Source organism: Physeter macrocephalus, chromosome 19 (genome assembly GCF_002837175.3).
Source record: "Physeter macrocephalus isolate SW-GA chromosome 19, ASM283717v5, whole genome shotgun sequence".
Classification (NCBI taxonomy): Eukaryota; Metazoa; Chordata; class Mammalia; order Artiodactyla; family Physeteridae; genus Physeter; species Physeter macrocephalus.
In genome coordinates, this window is record NC_041232.1 from 72,846,371 (window position 1) to 72,865,594 (window position 19,224).

At 46.6% G+C, this 19,224-nt stretch overlaps 1 protein-coding gene across 5 annotated transcripts in view; it reads right to left on the bottom strand.

The window, feature by feature from the left end:
- CCBE1 (collagen and calcium binding EGF domains 1) overlaps positions 1-15,936 on the bottom strand; it is a 261,105-nt gene extending 245,169 nt beyond the window's left edge. For all 5 annotated transcript variants that reach the window (XM_007129693.3, XM_007129692.4, XM_007129694.4 and 2 more), the window contains exons 1-2: positions 14,855-15,936; positions 14,340-14,420 (exon numbers count right to left, since the gene is read on the bottom strand). In XM_007129693.3, the coding sequence (XP_007129755.1) occupies positions 14,340-14,420; positions 14,855-14,985 (212 nt within the window). In that variant the 5' untranslated portion in view covers positions 14,986-15,936. The remainder of the gene's footprint in view (positions 1-14,339; positions 14,421-14,854) is intronic.
- Positions 15,937-19,224: the final 3,288 nt, after the last annotated feature.

Genomic DNA, 19,224 nt, shown 5'->3' on the forward strand with positions numbered 1-19,224 from the left:
TGCCGATGCAGGGGAACCGGGTTCGCGCCCCGGTCTGGGAGGATCCCACGTGCCGCGCAGCGGCTGGGCCCGTGAGCCATGGCCGCTGGGCCTGCGCGTCCGGAGCCTGTGCTCCGCAACGGGAGAGGCCACAAGAGAGGGAGGCCCGCATACCACAAAAAAAAAAAAAAAAACCTCAGAAGCACATCTACCCAGGAAATGCAATTTTATTCCATTAATTTATAATAACTTCTATGTCTATGATTTAATCAGCATGACTGCATCTTTCTTTTTGAATAGAATGCCAGCCTGTGCTCCGCAACGGGAGAGGCCACAAGAGAGGGAGGCCCGCATACCACAAAAAAAAAAAAAAAAAAAAAAAAAAAACCTCAGAAGCACATTCTACCCAGGAAATGCAATTTTATTCCCTTAATTTATAATAACTTCTATGTCTATGATTTAATCAGCATGACTGCATCTTTCTTTTTGAATAGAATGGCAACTACAGTAAGTCCCCTACATACAAATTGTGAACTTTCACGCATTCCCATGTCCAGTCGTGTTAGTTCACGTGTCTGGCATGCGTTGTCACGTGTGTGCATCCTCTACAAATGGCTGTACTTTTGAGTACTTTACTGTACAGTACTATATAGAGTACAGTAGTACAGTATCTTTATTTGAAACCCAGGATGTCATGATGAGAAAAAAAGAAAGCTACTACCCAGACATCACTGGATCGTTTGTTTTTAAGAGGGTAGATAGAATTGAATGCAGCAAGGAACGCAGAACCTATGCCATCATCGTCAGGCGTGAAATCGCAGCTTGCCCTATCTCCTAGTGCTGACGACCCTTCTGCTCTACCATCTCTCACCTCCTCCAGTCAGTAACTCTTCTTGCCTGTTCACTAGATGCCAGCCCCTGGATGCCCGCTGTCGTACTGTACTTTTCAAGGTACTGTAAGATTAAAAATGTTTATTTTAGTCCTCGTGTAGTAGTTCATACTACATAGTATGAGATTATTAATCTTCCTATGGCTATCCATGAGATTATTAATCTTCATATGGCTATCCATGTGGACCATGTTCTTTAGTGTGGAGAAAATTAAGAGAAAGTGTTTGCCGATGAATATTTGAACACTTCAGCTGTCTGACTCTAAGCGAGAAGATACCCTCCCCAACTGGTGTCTCTTACGTCAAGAATAGCAAAGTGTTTGCTCTTGGTATTTTTTCCTAATACAGCATATTTTTAAAAACTGGGTAGTTCTGCCCTTGATAAAGATGAAGAACCAGGGCTTCTAAAATGAGTCAAAAAGATCCCAAAGGAATAAGGATATATGTTAACCTGTATATTCTAAAGATAGTACTTATTCCTGCCAATTTTAGTACTTTTAGGGAGAACTAAAATAAGACCTAATTTTTTGACAGCTTCAGAATGAATTTGTCAAAATTATATATAATTTCTCTGAGCTTGAAATACATGTATATCCAAGGAGAATGGTATCAAGTGCTTCTTCAGTTTTCACAAACGTTTTGCTACATCATTCACAAAACCAGTCTGAAAATGAAACTACTGTTGCTTCTTCTTCCATAATTCTTTACTATCAACTCTCAAAATAAATGCTACTTAACTGATTACTTTTACCCAGGCGTGTTTGTCCCCTGGAAACTATGACTGACATATTTCTTCAGATATGCGGTTTCCTGTGCAATTCCTCAAAATAAAGCCTCTTTTCCACGACTGAGAAAGGCCCACAAGTGAGTCTCTGCTCGGTAGCTGGGGAGACTTTTATTTTAAGGTTAAATTAGACCCTGCCACTCCCTTACTTCCTAACCTCCTATGGCTTCCCATCTTACCCAGTGATGGAAGAAATTGTCACAGGTATGGGAAGTCATTCTGACTTACACTTTTACACTAACTACAACAGCCTGTCTTCTGGCCTGTCAAACATGCATTGTACATCTGATATAACCACTAAAATCTTATTTAACCATTTAAAAATCAAAACGGAATAACTGTGGTTAAGGCATTCAAAATGGAGCCAGGTGGCCATCGTGGATGTGCTTTCAGACATGTTCCTGTATCACTGAGCACTTGAATTCTCTGAGCTGTATCAGACTCGAGGATACCGTCAGTCGTTCTTCAAACAATATCTGCTAGCAGCTGCCTAGGTCTCAAGGTCTCCCCTTGTACCTGTGCAACCACTTCAGACCCCAACCAATCCTTATTTGACAAGCATCCTGACTTCTTGCCAGCTCCAATTATGATTCTTGATAAATGACTCATGTGACTAACTTTGTGATTTTTGCTTATATAAGCCTCCCCCATTTTGCAGTCAGGTGGAACACAGTTTAAGTACTTCTTAAACCTGTGTCTCTTGGGCTATAGTCCTCAGGCTCAAATAAAATTCTTTTCTATTCCTATTAAAAAGTATATATATATTTTGTTTGCTTGTTTTTTATATATTATTTGTGTGAGAAGTATTATAAACCTACTACAGTACAGTACTATATAGCCGATTGTGTTAGTGGAGTACCTAGGCTAACTTTGTTGGACTTACAAACTGGTCTTATGTGCTCTCGGAAGGGAACTCGCTCATGTGTAGGGGACTTACTGTACACGTATGTAACGATGCATTCCATATGGACCTACTTGGGGACTGCCTGGTTTATGGCCATATGGTATATACAGGGCTTAGGTGATAACTATGCAGTCAAACCACGGAGCACACTGTTTCGTTTCGCACAAAGTTAACGCAAACCTAGAAAAAGCCTCGTGTCTGCTGGGGGTTGAGAAGCTCTTCAGTTATCAGAGGGGAGGCCTGAAGAGTTGAAGAGGAACACAAAAATGGAATGGGAAGAGAACCTCTGCCAGCACACAGATTTCCTATCACACTAGGTGGAAAAAATAGCGTGTTGTGTTTGATGCTTGCAAGGAAAGAAAGACACAGCTCGACACGGAAAAGCTTTCATTTATAATATGCTGAGCCATAGTTATATCTTGGGAGAAAGTTCATGCAGTACAGCAACATCTTTTTAAAAATTCAACAAAGGTCACCAAGTAGCTCCAGACGCCAAGCCGAGAGGCTGCAATAGGAAATGAAAAGTGATGGAATTTGCACCAGGGGATTTAGGACTGAGCAGCTTAAGAAACACAACACTCAGGAGGAACGGACCACCTTTCCTGATCCACCTCAGCCCCCTTCATCACTCTCCTGACTGCGCTCGAACCATCCAACTCAGAAGAGAAAGGTGATGCCAGGAGGGAAGAAGTAGGACCCGACAGAAGAAGTAGGAGACACCAGGCACCAACACAAGCTTTCGCTGTAAATTTCCCCGCCGAGGGGCATATGGTCCTGCAGTAACTGCACAGGACATGAGGACCCAGGCCTAATGGCCATAGAAGGAAGAAACAGGGACCATTTCTCCGTTGGCAAGGAATCAGGCGGCTCACCCCCCTTTTGCTTTCTGCTCCAAGGTTTTCAACCTTGGCTGCATGATGGAATCGTGCAAGGAGCTTCAAAAATTTCCAGTGTCTGGCACCTCCAGAGTTTGATGAAACTGGTCTAGGGTACCATCTGGACAATGGAATTTTTTTTTTTTTTTTTTAAAGCTCAGCAGGCGATTCCAAGCACAGTCTAGGCTGTAAAGCCATAGGCAGTGCTTCGCAAGTAGGAAGCAAAGAAGAGCCATGTGTGAGGAAGGAGTCCCGGAACGGTACAGTGATGATCAGGACAACGCTTCTCAGTTGAAAGTGCATAGGAAACACCTAGGGACCCCTGTTAAAATGCAGATTCTAATTCAGTAGGTCTGGGGTGCGGGGGGGGCCTCAGCATTTACAACATTTACAGTGATGTCTTGATGTAGGGAGTTAGAACAGATCACAGGCTTCATCGTTTAGCTGGAGAAGGAGGTACCACAGAAGGGATCATTACAAACAACATTACGGTTTAACGTTTTTTTCTTCTTCACTGGTATTAACGGTACTTTAATTTCATTGGATAACCCAGGATCACCGTGTAGACAAGGAGGGCCCGTGGAAATCAGCGTGTAGGAAAACGGCCCCCTCTATCACATGGCCCCAGCGTGCGCTGGGCTTCTTCGGTGGGCGGATACGATGGGCTGAAGTGTGTCCTCCCGAAACTTAAACACTGAAGTCCTAAAACCAGTACCGGAGAAGGTGATTATTGAGAGATCAAAGCTTTAAATAGGCCACCGTTAAAATGAGTTATGAGGATAGGCTCTAAGGCCGTATGAAGTGGTATCCTTGTAAGAGGAAGAGATTAGGACAGACAAGTACAGAAGGGAAGACCCTGTGAAGACAGAGAAGACGGCCACCTGCAAGTCGAGCGGCCTCAGCAGGGATCAACCCTGCCACCACACTGGTCCCAGACCTCTAGCCTCCAAAACTGCAAGAAAGTCTCTTGTTTAAGCTTCCCAGTCTACGGTAGTTTGCCGAGGCGTTCCTGGCAAACTAACATGGGGCAGGATGGGTGGTTGGTTCACGTGTCTACTTTTGATAACTTGTCCGACTTTTTTTTTTTTTTTTTTTAACCAGCAGGACTGACATCCTTACTTCTAGCATCCTCCTTCCCTCATCTAAATGTCTCTTTAATTTATGGTTGGCAGCAGGCAAGGTAACCACGGTTGTCAGGCTTTTCAGAGGAGCCTAGTGGTTAACAGCAGGCTCTGGCGTCAGACTGTCTGGCTCCGCCACACACCTGCTCTGGGACTTGAGAATTCACAGGACAACAAGCTAGTTCCCGACAGTGAGCCTTCACACACAGGGCCGCCAGAGGAAAGCACACAAGCTTGCGTTTCTCTGTGATCTCTGCTTTTGCGTTCCAAGTTCCCCCAGACCCACCCGCCCTTTTCCCTCCCCCCTCCTCCCACCTGTGTTCCAGGTAGAAAATGCAGCCTGATTAAGGGACCTCCAAGTAGATTTTATGCAGAGCCTCACACTTATCTTTCCCTATGCCCTCCCAGCCGATGGGCAGGAGTGATTTCCAGAAAACTGACATAACATTAAAGTCGATTTTTACAGAATTAAAATCCTTCAGCCAAACTTTCTCAGAGATAAAACCCCACTGATGTTACATTCTAGGTTCCTCTAGAAACCTTTCAGAATCTGCCAGAACTAAATTCCAGTGCATCTTTTGGGCAATGACCTTGCCTCCAATGAACAGTCTTGTGGTCTTGCTGGGCTCCCAGGAAGCCAACCTCCACTCTGACCTGTGATTTTTCACCACAAAAGCCGTGAGTCGTTTCACTATAGGAAAATTCCAGAGTGACACATGGACACGTTACCAAGAGCAATGCCAAGTGGAAGCAAAGAGAGGGGAGAGCTGGAGGGGAAGTCACAGTCTGGTCTCTGCACTGGCTTTTAGACGGCCTCCGACCTCTGAGGGAATAATGCTGAACACACACAGGACGTTACAAAAATTGCATTTGTCAATCTATCGACCTTTATGAGCTTAGTTTGCCTTTCATTTAACCTCCGTTCAGCTGAGTCCGTTAAAATGGCTGTTACCAAGGTCAGAGGCTCCTACATGACTTTAATATCCACATCTTTTTCTCACCCGACTTCGTCTCCATAGGATACTCTCCACTCCTTATCAAGTGTTTATACCTATAATTTTCTTCTTTGCTGTACCCCAGGGCATTTCTTTATCTGTCTAATATGTCAAGTGGTGCATTCCAACATTTTCCTCCTTTCCCTTCTCCAAAATACCATTAGACTCTGCCTCTCCTCAGAGTATTTCAATAGTTCTTTCCTTGTCCACTACTTTGTCCCCACCCTCAGTGTCGAAAGGCATCACTCTAGGAGTCTCCGTGATCTTCATGGAATCGAAGAGCTGGCACTGTTAAAAAGGCAGTTCAGAGTTTAAGTTCAAAACTTTAATTACTGATGTTGTACACAGTGCAACTGAGCCAACCTATGATACTTTTTAGCCGTAAAAGGAAAAGTGAAATGTTGCAACACTGACTTAGGACACTCTTCATTGAGAATAACTTTCTCTAGATGTGTGTTCCTCAAATAAAATACATACTTCTCATTTGATCTTTGAATGTGAGGACTTCCACTGTAGAAATTCAAAACTAACAAGTTTATGGAGAGCTGGCTTTGAGTCAAAGCACGTGATCATCGCTGCACAAGTTGGGAATTAAGGACATATGGAATTAAGGATGGTGGGCAACTAGCCAAGGTAATCCAAGGATTACTCAACTGGCAAGGAAGGCCAGTCTGGGAACACATAGAAAATCAGAAGTCAGCACTTAACTAGTTGCAGTAAAATCAGCTTCTTAAAAATATCCCGACAAGTTACATTCACTTAGAGAATCATTTAAGGGAAGATGACTGGAAATAAAGTTCCAGCTCAACAGTAACTACGGTTGATTCCTTGAGATGAGGAAATCAAGTCACAATGAAAAGATGCTCATGCCAGAGACCCAGATACAATAAGGCAATACAAAGGCAAAGGCCCCAAAGAGGAAGCGGCCTAAATGTCCTCAAGGTTGCCCCCTTGAGGACTCAGACCTGTGGATGAGGTCACATATGGATGGAGAACTCCACTCCCAGTCTGTATTAAGACAGCACTTTAGAAGTTGGCAAACTTTCCCTGAAGAGGGCCAGACAGGAAATATCTGAGGTTTGGGGGCCAAGTAAGGTCTACTGCACAGTTTAACCCTTTAAACAAGGTAAAAAGCATTCTTAGATCATGGGTTGTATAAAGACATGCCACCTGACCTACTTGGCCAATCCCTGCTTTGTACCAAACTTTCTGAGCCAGATCCCAGTGCAGAGGGCCCTCCCAGCTTCCCACCAGTTCTCTGTACCAGCAGCTGCTGGTACAGCTGCTCCTACTGTTCCCGGAGGACTAAAGATGGGGGCCTCACACCAGCACGGGCAAATATCAGAGAACACCCCAAAGTAGTGGCCAAGGGGTGGAAAGGTTGCGAATGGATAAGGCTAGAAGGGACGTGGTCCAAGTTTCTGAAGTCATGAAGGGCATGGAAGGATGACCTAGTTCACGTCCTAACACACCGAACAAGGAGGCAATATAGTTGTTCTTCCAAGCTCTCACACCTGGTTTTGACTCACATGAATCATACCTTGAAGCTAGAAAGACGTACTTTGCTCGATTGGGATTAAACATGTAGAGGTAACACCACTCCGCCCCCTATACAGGTACTTCAGGATGTAAACAAGTTGTCCATAAAGTTCAGATGCATTTGTGAACACAGACCTGTAATGGGTTATTAGAGTCGAGGAATGTAAGAGGGGCACGCCTTCTCTTAACACTCTGCTTAAAGTTACTGTTGGCAAACATGGGGCAACCTAGGCTGAGGTGAACCGGGTCCACACGAGGTATCTGTTCCTAGTTGGCCCATTCTGATGCTGTCTCACAGGACACACAGCCAGAGAATTGGCCTCCTCTTTGGAATGCTTTCACATTCCAATAATTCTTAGAAGCAAGGGACTCGTGGCACGTGTTAGTTCCCTTCCTGCTAGGAGAAGAAAAACACATAAGTTACCACCGTCCCCGGGTTCTCGTGTCCCTGCCTGGAGCCGTAGGGCTTCTTTTGCTGAAAGGATACAGCTGGGCCACGGGAAATTAAGCTCTTAGTCCCCCCAGAAGTGACATCGGATGTGTGCCGAAGATAATCATCTAACAAACACCCCCAAGGACATCCTTGGCTCTCGAAATTCCTTTACTGAAAAATAAATTGAATTAAAATCCATGCATTCCATGAGGGCAGAGGTTTGGGGGTTTTTCCCAACTTATTCCCATATGTATTCTGGGTGCCTAGAATGTGCTCGGCACATAGCAAGCTCTGAATAAGGAACGCGATCGCTGGTAAAACTTTTGAAATTGGTAAATGGCTTTTATGGAAGAGAACCCGGCTTGGAAGAAGAGAAGCTGCAGATGTTACAGCTGATTACCTTTTCACCCCCTAAATAAAAAGCAATAAGCTGAGACAGAATGGAGACCTTCATTCTCCGGATAGTCAGCAATGCCCCGAATCAGGCAGACCCTCTAACCCACAGAGGCAGCGAGGGTCCCACTGCACAGGAAGGTAGTAAGCTTGCGGAAGCTGAACCACTGAACTTAAACTACCGATTGGAATGCAAACTACCATCTGAGAAAACAGGGTATTCTAGAAAAAAGAGCGTATTTGCTTTTTCCGGGTGCATCCACCCCACAGCTTCACTTAGAAAAGACGAAGGGAAGTGAATGTAGCAAGTCAGGCATCACCAACTCTGGGGACAATGAGTAGCAACTGGACCCGGTCTCAAAGGACACCAGTGAAAGCATGGCCTTTTGTGGCCAGTTCAATTGTTAGTTGTTTCCTACCCTTTTGTCTTGTTCCCTAGAGAATGAGGGAAAAGTGATAGAGAACCTTGCCTGGGCCGACATCCTCCACCTCCCCTCTCTCCTGACACCTGCTCAAGCTAAAGAAGAGGGTGTGGGTAGGGAGCGAGATCCCCTTTAAAACTGCATCCACCACCACTCCAAAGCCAGTATCCACAGGGCAATCAACACACTGGGCGGGACTGCCCACATCCTCCTCAGGTATTATTTAAACTAACAAGTCCATGGAATGAGCTATATAACTGCCAGAATCAGCACCTGTAACACGGTAGCAATTAAAGTTTAACAGGTCAAGGTGGGAACTAATGCAAACAACGGCAACAGCTCAGAGGTGCAAGTAATCTGGTTTCTAGCAGAAAGAAACTCAGCTAAAAAAGCAGGCATACTCGGATAGCAACAGACGTTCTGGAAGACCTAAGAAGATTTCGGTCAAATCTCCTTGTTTACTTGTAACATTAACATTCATCCACCGAGTCCTGTGTACGTGACAATGTGCATGGACCCTGTCCAGGCATGGGGCTAGCCTCTGAGGCTACAGTCATGGATGAGAGGACAGAGGAACCAGGCACTCAGCAAGCTAACCATCTAGTGGGAGAGAGGGTCTAACAGGGAAACACGAGGGTGCCTCCAACTTATCTGGGATTCAGGCAGTTTTGCACGAAGCCACCCCCATCCGTCCCCTGCTCTGTTCTTCACAACGTTTGGACTACTTCCCTCTTTATGGTCAGAATATGGACAGTAGTAATGAAGATACAAATGCTTTCTTAAAGGGGGCCCACAAGCCCTGAATAAGCCAACAGTGATTCAGAGCTGCCCTCAGAGTGGGTTCTAAGCTATGCTGGCCACAGAACAGGGAGGGAGAAGGGAGGAACCAGAACTGGGCTGAGGACCCAATCGCTAGTCTTGTCTCTGCCAATAAGACCCTTCATGACCCTGGACAAGGGGCAAATCTCTAAGAGCCTCTAAAATGGGGTAACTATGCCTTCTGCCTGCTTTTATAGTTACGTGAATAGAGGACATCGTGTAGTCAGGTAGAGAGGCAGGAAGCGAAAGATCCTTTTTGTATTGATAATTTTCCCAAGGCACTAGATTTCTGGGCCAGCCTACATTTGGTGAGGCAACTAAAAACAGCTGACATGTGACTGCTATAAACACCCTCAGTGTTTCCGGCTAGGATCTGAATTTGCTCTTTCAAAAATGTCTACTGTAAAGCTCAAAACTCAGCAGATGTCTACTGAGCACCCAGCTTGTGCCCTCACCACGCCAGACTTGGGGAGACGCAGCAGCAAGCCCGAGAGGCAGCATTCACTGAGCACTTCCTATGTGTATCAACTCATTTCATCTTCACTGTAACACTATAACTGCAGTACTAACGTGATCCTCATTTACTTAAAGGAGGACACTAGAGCACATAGATTGAGAAGTGTTCAAGGTCACAGAAGCAGTAGAGCTGGAATTCCAACAGGGGAAGAGAGTTTCTACTATGCATGTTTGGACATCAAAGCCCCGTGTAGGGACTCAGGGACCTGCCAGATAGCACATTCTCCAGGCCTTCCTCCAATGGAGACGGCTAAAGTCCGGGGCTCTCCCTCTGGTGGTGCTGCTCTAATTAAGCGACCTTCTTGCTCTCCAATTTCCAAGTAAACACATTTGCAGAAATATGTTAACTTCCACATTTTAATTGAGATAATGCAACAGTGTTGCCAAATCCCAAGTGGGGGTTTTTGCATCCCCATGTCATCATTTCCCATGGGAACATGACCCTCATGAGACAGCACTGATGGGACAAATACAGCTGAGGGTCTCTACCTGTAGGACTGTGAACCACAGAGCTGAAGATCATAGCTAATGCAACAAACACCGAACATTCTGTTAAAGAACCACGTTGAAGGACAATCAAGTCTTCTCTTGCCCATAAAGCCATTCCTAGCTGCTTCTAATCTCTCCCCCATCACATAGTATAAACTACACAATTTTGAACTCAATCATGTACATTGTATACTGGTTACAGTGGTAGAGGCCTTGGTCTAAAAATCAAGTCTGTAAAACGTGACCAGGGACTACGCTCAAGCATTTTCTAGGACTATGTTAAGCTAATAGATGCTCAAGTCCTTAATTGATTAATGGATCCAAAGAGTTAATTAGCATGTTTATTGGACACAGGCTCACTCAATACAAGTTGATGTTAAGCTAATAGATGCAAGTCCTTAATTGATTAATGGAGCCAAAGAGTTAATTAGCATGTTTATTGGACACAGACTCACTCAATACAAGTTGATTTCTTGATGTTTCCTACACTCATTCTTATTTTTAAAAAGACTATCATTTTCTTGATATGAGACCCCCATAAAGAAAAGGTAAACACAAACCTTTTGTTCAAAAACTACGTTGTCTGGGAAAGGAGGAAAAAAGTTAGCTTGTAGGAAGAACTTTAACAGCCACAAGAGGGGTAAATGCCATTATAACTTTATGGGCTTGCTTTGGCTAGGATAAATTTAGAGTCTAGATAAATCACACACACTCTGAAATCTTAACTACTGGTAAAAGAATACGCTCCATGTCAGAGTGTAACACTGAGCAAACATGCCCTCGAAGCTTAAGCTGCCAAAGGCGTTCGCTCAGTGTTTCATCAGCTTTGGGGATTATGGCTCAATGCACTCTACTGGGGTAGAGTCCCTAGAGACAGATGCTGTGATTATGATGAAATCCTACAAGGAAGGAAAGCTATGCATGTAGGAACCAACGTCGTGTATAACATGGTAATGTAAGCTCAATTGTTTGAGACAGATCAAGAGCAATGGTAACTCAGAAAACCGCTGTGGTCACAGTGGCTGCTGGAGTTATCTGCTTCTTTCGAGTTTATAGCCTCCAAATGTATAGGTTTCTTCCTTACTTAGATGCCAGATTTGGAAAGCTCAGCCACATCTGTAGACACCACGGGGTTGATGAAAGGGCCCAGACTTTGAAGTCAGACAAACCTGGGTCTGAACCTCGACTCTCCCGTGTACTAACTTTGTGACCCTGGGCAAGTGGACTTAATCCGAGCTTCGGTTCTCTCTGTAAAACTGAGGCAACACACGTGCTACAGAGTGGCTTTGAGGATTACAGCTGTATGTACACAAAGTGCATAGCACAGTGGTGAATATATAGTAAACCCTCTAACTGTCATTTAATATAAGGCTTAAGTGGAAAGGTGTTGCTTACATAAAACCACGGAAAACAGAAGCGTACAAGCGTGGTGGGGTCCAGGACAGAGTATTCCGACCCCATCTCCTTCCCATATCGCCTCCGTCTCCATATGACTTGTAGGAATAATGGCAAAATCAGATGTTACATCTACCATACCTCCATGTCAATGGGTTTTCGAAAGCCAGTGTTAAAAGACCACCTTCTAAATTCAGAAGCAACTTCCAGTATGCATTCTCTTCTGCAAAAAGCCATTCACCAGAGACATCTGCTAAGAGTGGGATTCTAGGCAGTCAGAAAGCATTCCCAGAACAGTAGTAGCTCTGCTACGTTACTTTCACTTTAATTAAGGGTCCTCCAACAGTCCACGAGGCCGATTTCCTGGAAGGCTGGCTCTTTGTCTGATTTTACATTACTGTGGTAGAAGGGCTAACTCATCTGCAGGGGCCTCTGAGCTCCTGAGGACCTGTCCAAACAGGTCTGCACCATGACTCGGGTGAGGACACTGGTTTCCATACCAGCGCTTCAAGCCTTAATGCATATCTCGTTAACGTGCAAGTTCTGATTCAGGAGTTCTGGGCAGGAGCCTGACGCAATACAAGCTCCCAGAAAATGCCTGTGCCAGTTTCCAGACCACACCGGGAGCAGCAAGGGTCTACAGGGCCAGGACAATTAGAGTTCGCAAACCAAAGAGCACACAGCGCTCCTCCATTCTTGGGGCTCAAAATGGGGCCAGCAACTGCCAACTGACCGTCTTTTGGAAGGTACTAAACTATGGCAGTTGTATAAAACCAATGAAGTACACATAGAACTCTTAAAGAAAAACCAAAGAAACAATATTCACAGGAACCATTACCATTTTCTTCAGCTGAAAACATTCTCCCATTCCTCTAAGCTCTTTTCTCCTAGAAAAGAGTTATCCTTTTTGGTAGCTCTCATAAGCTGTTCCTTTGAGTAGCTGTTAATGAAAGCATATCAAAACACTGCTAATGTCTCCTACAGAGGCTTAGTACAGAAAAACACCATTTTTAAATTCTGTTTAAAATGATAGTAACAGCGTAACGAATGAAATCAGCTTAGAACACTCATTAGGCACCCATGGTTTTTGAAAATCAGACATGCATTCTGTAACTGTCATTGACTTATGTGCAGTCTGACCTTCAGGGACCAAATAAATGAGCAAACCACCTCAGGGATACGTTCCATGTTAGAGATTTTATGCTGCGGTGACGGGAAAAAACGTGTCCTAAGAAACAGTGTGGTTGAAACACAGGGCTGGCACCAGGTCAGGGCTCCAGATGGGCGACCTTGCTTACCCAGTTAACCTCTCCAAGTCTTCACCTGCCAACCGAACCATACACCCTCTTCCCCACTAACTCACATGTCTCGTTCAGCGTCACCACCCACTTCCCAGAGAAGGGGCCCTTGCCAAAGCTAAGACTTGACTGTTGCTTCCCGTAAGCAGCATGGTACGTGATGTAACTGATGGTGCCTTTGTACCCATAAAACTGACCAGCCCTGTAACCACTTACACCTGAACCTTTGAGCACATGCATTTTTTTTTTTTTTTTTAAACAGCTCAAAGGATTTATCTGCTACCGCATGATTAGTGCAACTTCCTTCTCTTTCAAGTTCACTTTTGAGGATTGCTGTGTTATCTTGTACTACCCAATATTTAGCCTGGCACCCCAAACCGTGCACGATTCCCAGAGACAGAAATGGAGTCTGGTGGAGTGTGTGATCCCTCTACCTCCCACAGAACCTTAAAAAAGCAGGCAACTAGGGCTTCCCTGGTGGCGCAGTGGTTGAGAGTCCGCCTGCCGATGCAGGGGAGGCGGGTTCGGGCCCCGGTCCGGGAGGATCCCACATGCCGCGGAGCGGCTGGGCCCGTGAGCCATGGCCGCTGAGCCTGCGCGTCCGGAGCCTGTGCTCCGCAACCGAAGAGGCCACAACAGTGAGAGGCCCGCGTACCGCAACAAAAAAAAAAAAAAGGCAGGCAACTCATAAGCACTTATGGTGGGTGCCTCCTTCCAATGAGGGCACTGGCACAGAAGCCTATGGTGACAAGTCAACCCTCACCTCCAGAAAATTGCAAGCAGGGAACAGTAATTCACCAGGGAACAGTGATTCACCTTGTTGAGAATCAGAACCACCTGGGAGCATTTTTCATACTATAGATTCCCTAGCCCTATTCATGCTTAGCTTTAACAAGCACCCAGACTCTGTGAGCTGCATTTTCAGGAAGACTGATCCTCTTCTTGTGGCTCAACCATCTCGACGCTTCTTGCCTTCACTTAACCCTATCGACGGCCCGCAGTCCTCCCCCGTCCTCCTGCCCACAGAGGCCGTGAGTGTTACACTCTGTCCTGGCAGAAGGTCAAGAGATAGCCAAGGACCAAGGATTTCCTGGTTTGTATGCCTTTAGATTTTCAAAACAAAACGCAAAATCAACCATTCACCTTTGCTATGCCGCACTGTTTACACACACAATCCGACCCGCTTTCTTTACGAAACTTTCAACATTTTCTCCAACCATCACGCAAGTATTCGAAGGAGCAGTAAACCACCTCCCTCGGGTTCTTAGAGCACGAACTCTAGGTGCCGCCGCCAGTTGCCCATCGTTGCTCCGGCGCAGAAACCACACGCAAAAGAAAAGAAAGCGTTTGCACCAAGGAGCACTCACCCAGCACCCACCACCGTGGCCCCGGTCCCCGAGCGGATCTCCAAGCCCCTCCTGCGCGGCGCCGCCTCCCCAAACAGCCCGGGCGCGCACAGACGGACTCGGCGGAGCCCCGAGACTTACCTGAAGCACGTCGTGAGCTCGCCCGAAGACTTCAGACACGGGTATGTGGTCGTGGCGATTTTGTTTTCCGAGCAGATTTCTCTGTGGAAATAGTTGGAGGAACTTCGTTGGTTCTCCGCTGGAGAGCGGAAGGCAGCGCGCGCTGGGTATCCGCATCCCGCGCGCCGACCAGGCGCTGGTTCCCCGGACGCGGAGAGGACTCCAGGGTCAGGGGTGGGCCCGGCGAGGGTCCAATACAGGGAACCCAGGCCCAAGAGAAAGGAAAGGTGAATTAGTGGGGCACTGAAGGGCGGCAGGAATGCGGCGCGCGGGTATCTCGTTGCCCCGACCCACAGATGGGGGAGCCAGGGCTAAGGGCGCGGAGAGCCTCACCCGGGAGCAGAGTGTAACGTCAGCCAGAACAGTTGAGCGCCCGGGGGAGCGAGGGCGTGAGGCTCACCGCTGTGGGGGGGGGAAGGGGCACCGCCTGCACCCCAAGAGCCGGGGCGCACCAAGCAGGGACCGGCAGCGCTTACCTGTCGCCGTCCTCGGGCTCCTCTCGGTAGCTCCACGTGTGTCCCAGCGCCAGGAGCAGCAGAAGCGGACCCAGGCTCTTGCCCAGCTGCCCCCTCGCCGCTCCTCCCCGGCTCGGAGGCGGCGGCACCATCAGGGAAGCTCCCGGCTTCTTCCCGGCACCGGAGCTCTCTCCCCGCCCTGCGCCCGGCTCCTCCGCGCCCGCCGCCGCCTTCCCTCTCCCCGGCAGGGGGCGCCCGAGGGCGGGGGCGTTTGCGCCACCTGCGCGAGGCACCGGGGCTGGTGGCGCCGTGGTGTTGAGAGGGATTAGGCTAGGGATTGCGGTGCAGAGTTCCAGCTCCGAAGAGAGGCCGGGAAATGGGGCGCCTGCGGTGCCCAGCCGGCGCGACGGTCGCGGGGTCCAGGCTGTCTCGCTCGGGAGCTTCACGCCGAAGAGACGAACTCGCTCCACGAAGCTTGGGGCGGCGCCCTCGCCGCCTGCTTCTTCCTCCGCCGGGCGCCGCGCGCAGGGTTTGGAAAGCAGGCGGCCGCTTGCATTTTACCCCGGGGTCGCACGCCCGGGAGGAGGAGCCGATTCTCACCCCGGGAAAAGGGAGGGGGAGCAGAGGGGTTAATAAGCTTCCTTCCTGTTGTCAGTTGCTTTCCAAGGACTCGGGTCAGGCTAATGTTTGGCTTCTCCCGCTCGAGCGCCTACACTGTCCTTTCCCGCTACCTCGGTTCTCCTTAACAGAATAAAGGAGGAAGGAGGAGGTGAAGGCTCCAGCGGCTCTCCCAAACGGCCTTCTCTGAAACCTGAAATTGCACCATTTCTAGAGCGTGGTCTGTCTTCATTAAAGCCCCTTAGTCCTCCGGTCGAACAAGCAACGAGCTCTTAGCTCTTTCTGGGGGCGTTTAAATCCTCTTGCCCTGAGCAGCTTTAATGCTGCTTCAAAACCACGCACACACGTGAGAGCTGGAAACTCCTGGAAGATCAGGTGAGACACGGAAGGGGGCCGTTAATCAGCGCCTGCCCCCTGCTAGTTAAAGCGGGGCTGTTAACGGCTATCCTGAAAACCCGGGCTGCGGGGCGGTACGGTAAATCAGCTCATCTGGTGGTGACCCAATTGTAACTCATATATATACGCCTGCATCTTCACACTTGGTTGCACGTTAGGCGTTTCTGTGCCTCTTAAAGAGAAGCTCGTGACATAAACGTGCCCCGCTGAGCAAGCAAGTGGTCGTGGCCCAGAAATAAGTTGCAAGAGCAGGAGGTTGCACGAGGAGGTGAAAAGGTAGCTTGTTCACAAGTTACCGGTGTGCTAATTGGTTAGGTGAGCAGGTGTTTTGATTCAAAATATTCTGGGCAACGGAGAATCACCGTGCATATCACAAACATTTTGACATTTTAAAATAGCAATGGTATCCTCATTTCTCTGTAGATTGCTTTTATATTTTCCAAAGGTTTTTCACATTTACGATTTTATTTGATACCATATCCCTTGAAACTAGGAGTCCGACTTCATCGAGGTGGGTTTCTTTCCTACAAAACTTAGACATGGCAGAGCATAAAACACACTTGATATTGAAATACGGTGCTACACACAAGAGAAGTGAATTTTCACGTGGTAGTTCAGGAGACACTTCAGAAGCTTGCCAAACCTGCCAGTGACCATCATACAGTCAGGAAAAAAAAACAACAAATAAACCTGGATTCAAACCCAGGCTGTGTGGCTTCCTTGGTCTGTGACCTTGCGCAAGTTACGTGACCTTGTGCAAGTTACCTAACCTTTCTGAAACTCAGTTTCTTCATCTGTGAAATGGAGAAAACTCCCTGAGTGTTTAAGAGTAATAAATGAGGTAATGCATATGATGTTTTCACAGTGCCTGGCGTATATTGAGCGCTCAGTAGACATTTACTGTTAGCATTTTTAACCTAAATGATTATATTGCACAGGATTTTCAGTTTTAACTTTCCAGCTTTCTGCTTTCTAGATAAATAGTTTATTTCACAACAGTTGTTTGGGTTCCTAAAGAGATACCTCTCTAAGCACTTGAAAAATAAACCCACGGTGGAGATTATAAAAATTGTATCGCTTTAGATTGTGCCCAAAAAATGTTTAGTCTCCGTCTTGCAGAGAAGAGGCCATTCTGTAGAAGGTTCTATTTCTTTTTTCTTTCTTTTTTTTTTTCTTTTTTTGGCCAAGTCATGCAGCTTGTGGGAATCTTAGTTCCCAGACCAGGGATAGAACCCACGCCCCCTGCAGTGGAAGCTTGGAGGCCTAACCCCTGACTGGACCACACGCGAGGGGAAGTCCCTAGGAGGTTCTATTTTTATTTTCTTACCTATTACTCTATTTTGATGTCTTGCTATCTTTTTTTCTCCTCTTTACTCAATTTTGCTTTTCTACTGTTGTATTATGGGTCTTAGTTCTACAAGTAGGAGAGAACGGCAGAGGAGATTTGTTATCGGCTTCCTTAAATAGTTAATAAGCCACATATGGGGACATGCGGCTTTACGGAGAAAGTAATTCAGGCTGCAAATGATAACAGCAAAATCATGTCTGTTATGCACAGCTGTGTGGCAGAAGATTGGGGACTGAGCTGACTTTGAGGCCTCCTTATTTTCAGCCCCTCCACTGAGCACAGATGAGAATGAGGTGTCAGAGGAGGTGCTGGGGCCCAGCAAACAGGCCAGGTTTGCCTGGGAGGAAACCCCGAGGCTGGGTGGTCAGGGGGCATTTCTGGAAGAGGTGAGCTGGAGCAGAGAGACCTTTTTTAAAACCTTTGCCTGGAGGCCTGGAATTTAAATTCACTGGCAGCTACTGACCGCAGAAGACATTTCTTGTGGGGCTTTGGGAGCTGGGCTGGAAAGCACAGCCGAGAGGAAAGAGAGGTGGATGGCCTGTATGGATTCCAGTCCCCTGAAAAGTGAAACACTCCTGTTAAGAGACGGAACCTGCACTGGCTCAGGCTGCAGCCTGCATGGGAGATGTCGGAATGCAGCTGAGTGTGGCAGGTACCTCCGGGGTCTTCGGTTGTCTCTCCTGAGACCCTAACTCTCTCCCCAGCCAAGCATAAGCTCCCCAACCATCTGCCCCATTCCCTCACTTAAGAAACACTGGCTGGGAGGACGCACCTCCTGCCTCTTTCATAGGCGTGTTACAAAGACTGATGATACGGACCTAAGTGCTCCTCGGGGAGGCTCTGTATGATTATTTCTCTTCAGCGTAGCACTGTCTGCGATGTTTTCCATATAGGCCTGTCAGCTTCCCTGAGACAAAGCAGAGCGTGCATAGTTATACAATTTGCCGTGTCCTAGGGGTACGAGGCTGTACCAAGGGCTTTGAATGCAGACTGTGCTGCAGGTTCACCTCCCTGGTGGGCCAGATATTGTTAAGGGCTGCGGAGTGTTGTCTGGGGCCGGGGGGAGAAGGGGGGTTGATTGGCTGAAGAACATAGAGGCCAGTATACACGAGCAAAGTGAAAAAACTAGGCCATCGGGCAGAGAATACCCTTGGAGATAAGAACCATGGCCTCTTCCACTCATATTTTTTTAATTTTTAGCTTTTATTTTTTTAACTGAGGCAAATTGACATGTAAAGTATTAGTTTCAGGTGTACAACATAATGATTCCATATGTTATCTGTAGCAAAATGATCACCACAGTAAGTCCAGTTACCATCCATCACCACACAAAGTTACCTTTTTTTTTCTCGTGATGAGAACGTTTAAGATCTACTCTCTTAGACCTAACTCTCAACTATACAATGCAGTATTATTAACTATAGTCACCATGCTGGACGTTATATTACCAGGACTTAGTTATTTTAGAACTGGAAATTTGTACCTTTTGACCACCTTCACCCATTTTGCCCACTTCTTTTTGAGGAACTCCAACATCTTATTTGGAGAAGATCAACATCGTATTAGAAAAGAACGATCAATAAAGAGACAAATTAAAGGGCAACACACCACCAAGTGGGGACACAATTCATTCCTCTATTATTTGTTTGCTTAAATTTTTCCTTATGAAAGGGATTTGTGGTGGTGGAAAAAAATACATACTATTTTACAGTGTATACATTTCTTTATATAGTATATGCATTATTTATAGTATTATATATGGTATGGAGCAGGATTAGATAAAGCAATTAAAGCAAAGGAAGAATCAGGATAGGGCAATAAAATTAAGCAGAAGTGAAGTTCGTTTGCAGGATTGTATAAGTCCTGTGCTATGTTTAAAGCAGATCACAAATCAGTTCTCAGATTCTCAGACATCAATTCAGTATAACTGCATGATCAGTTACAAGATTCAAAGTAGCCATGAAGAAAAAGCCTATAAATTTCTCAAAAAAAAATCACAGATTTTTCCTGTTGGTCTCCCTGGAATATA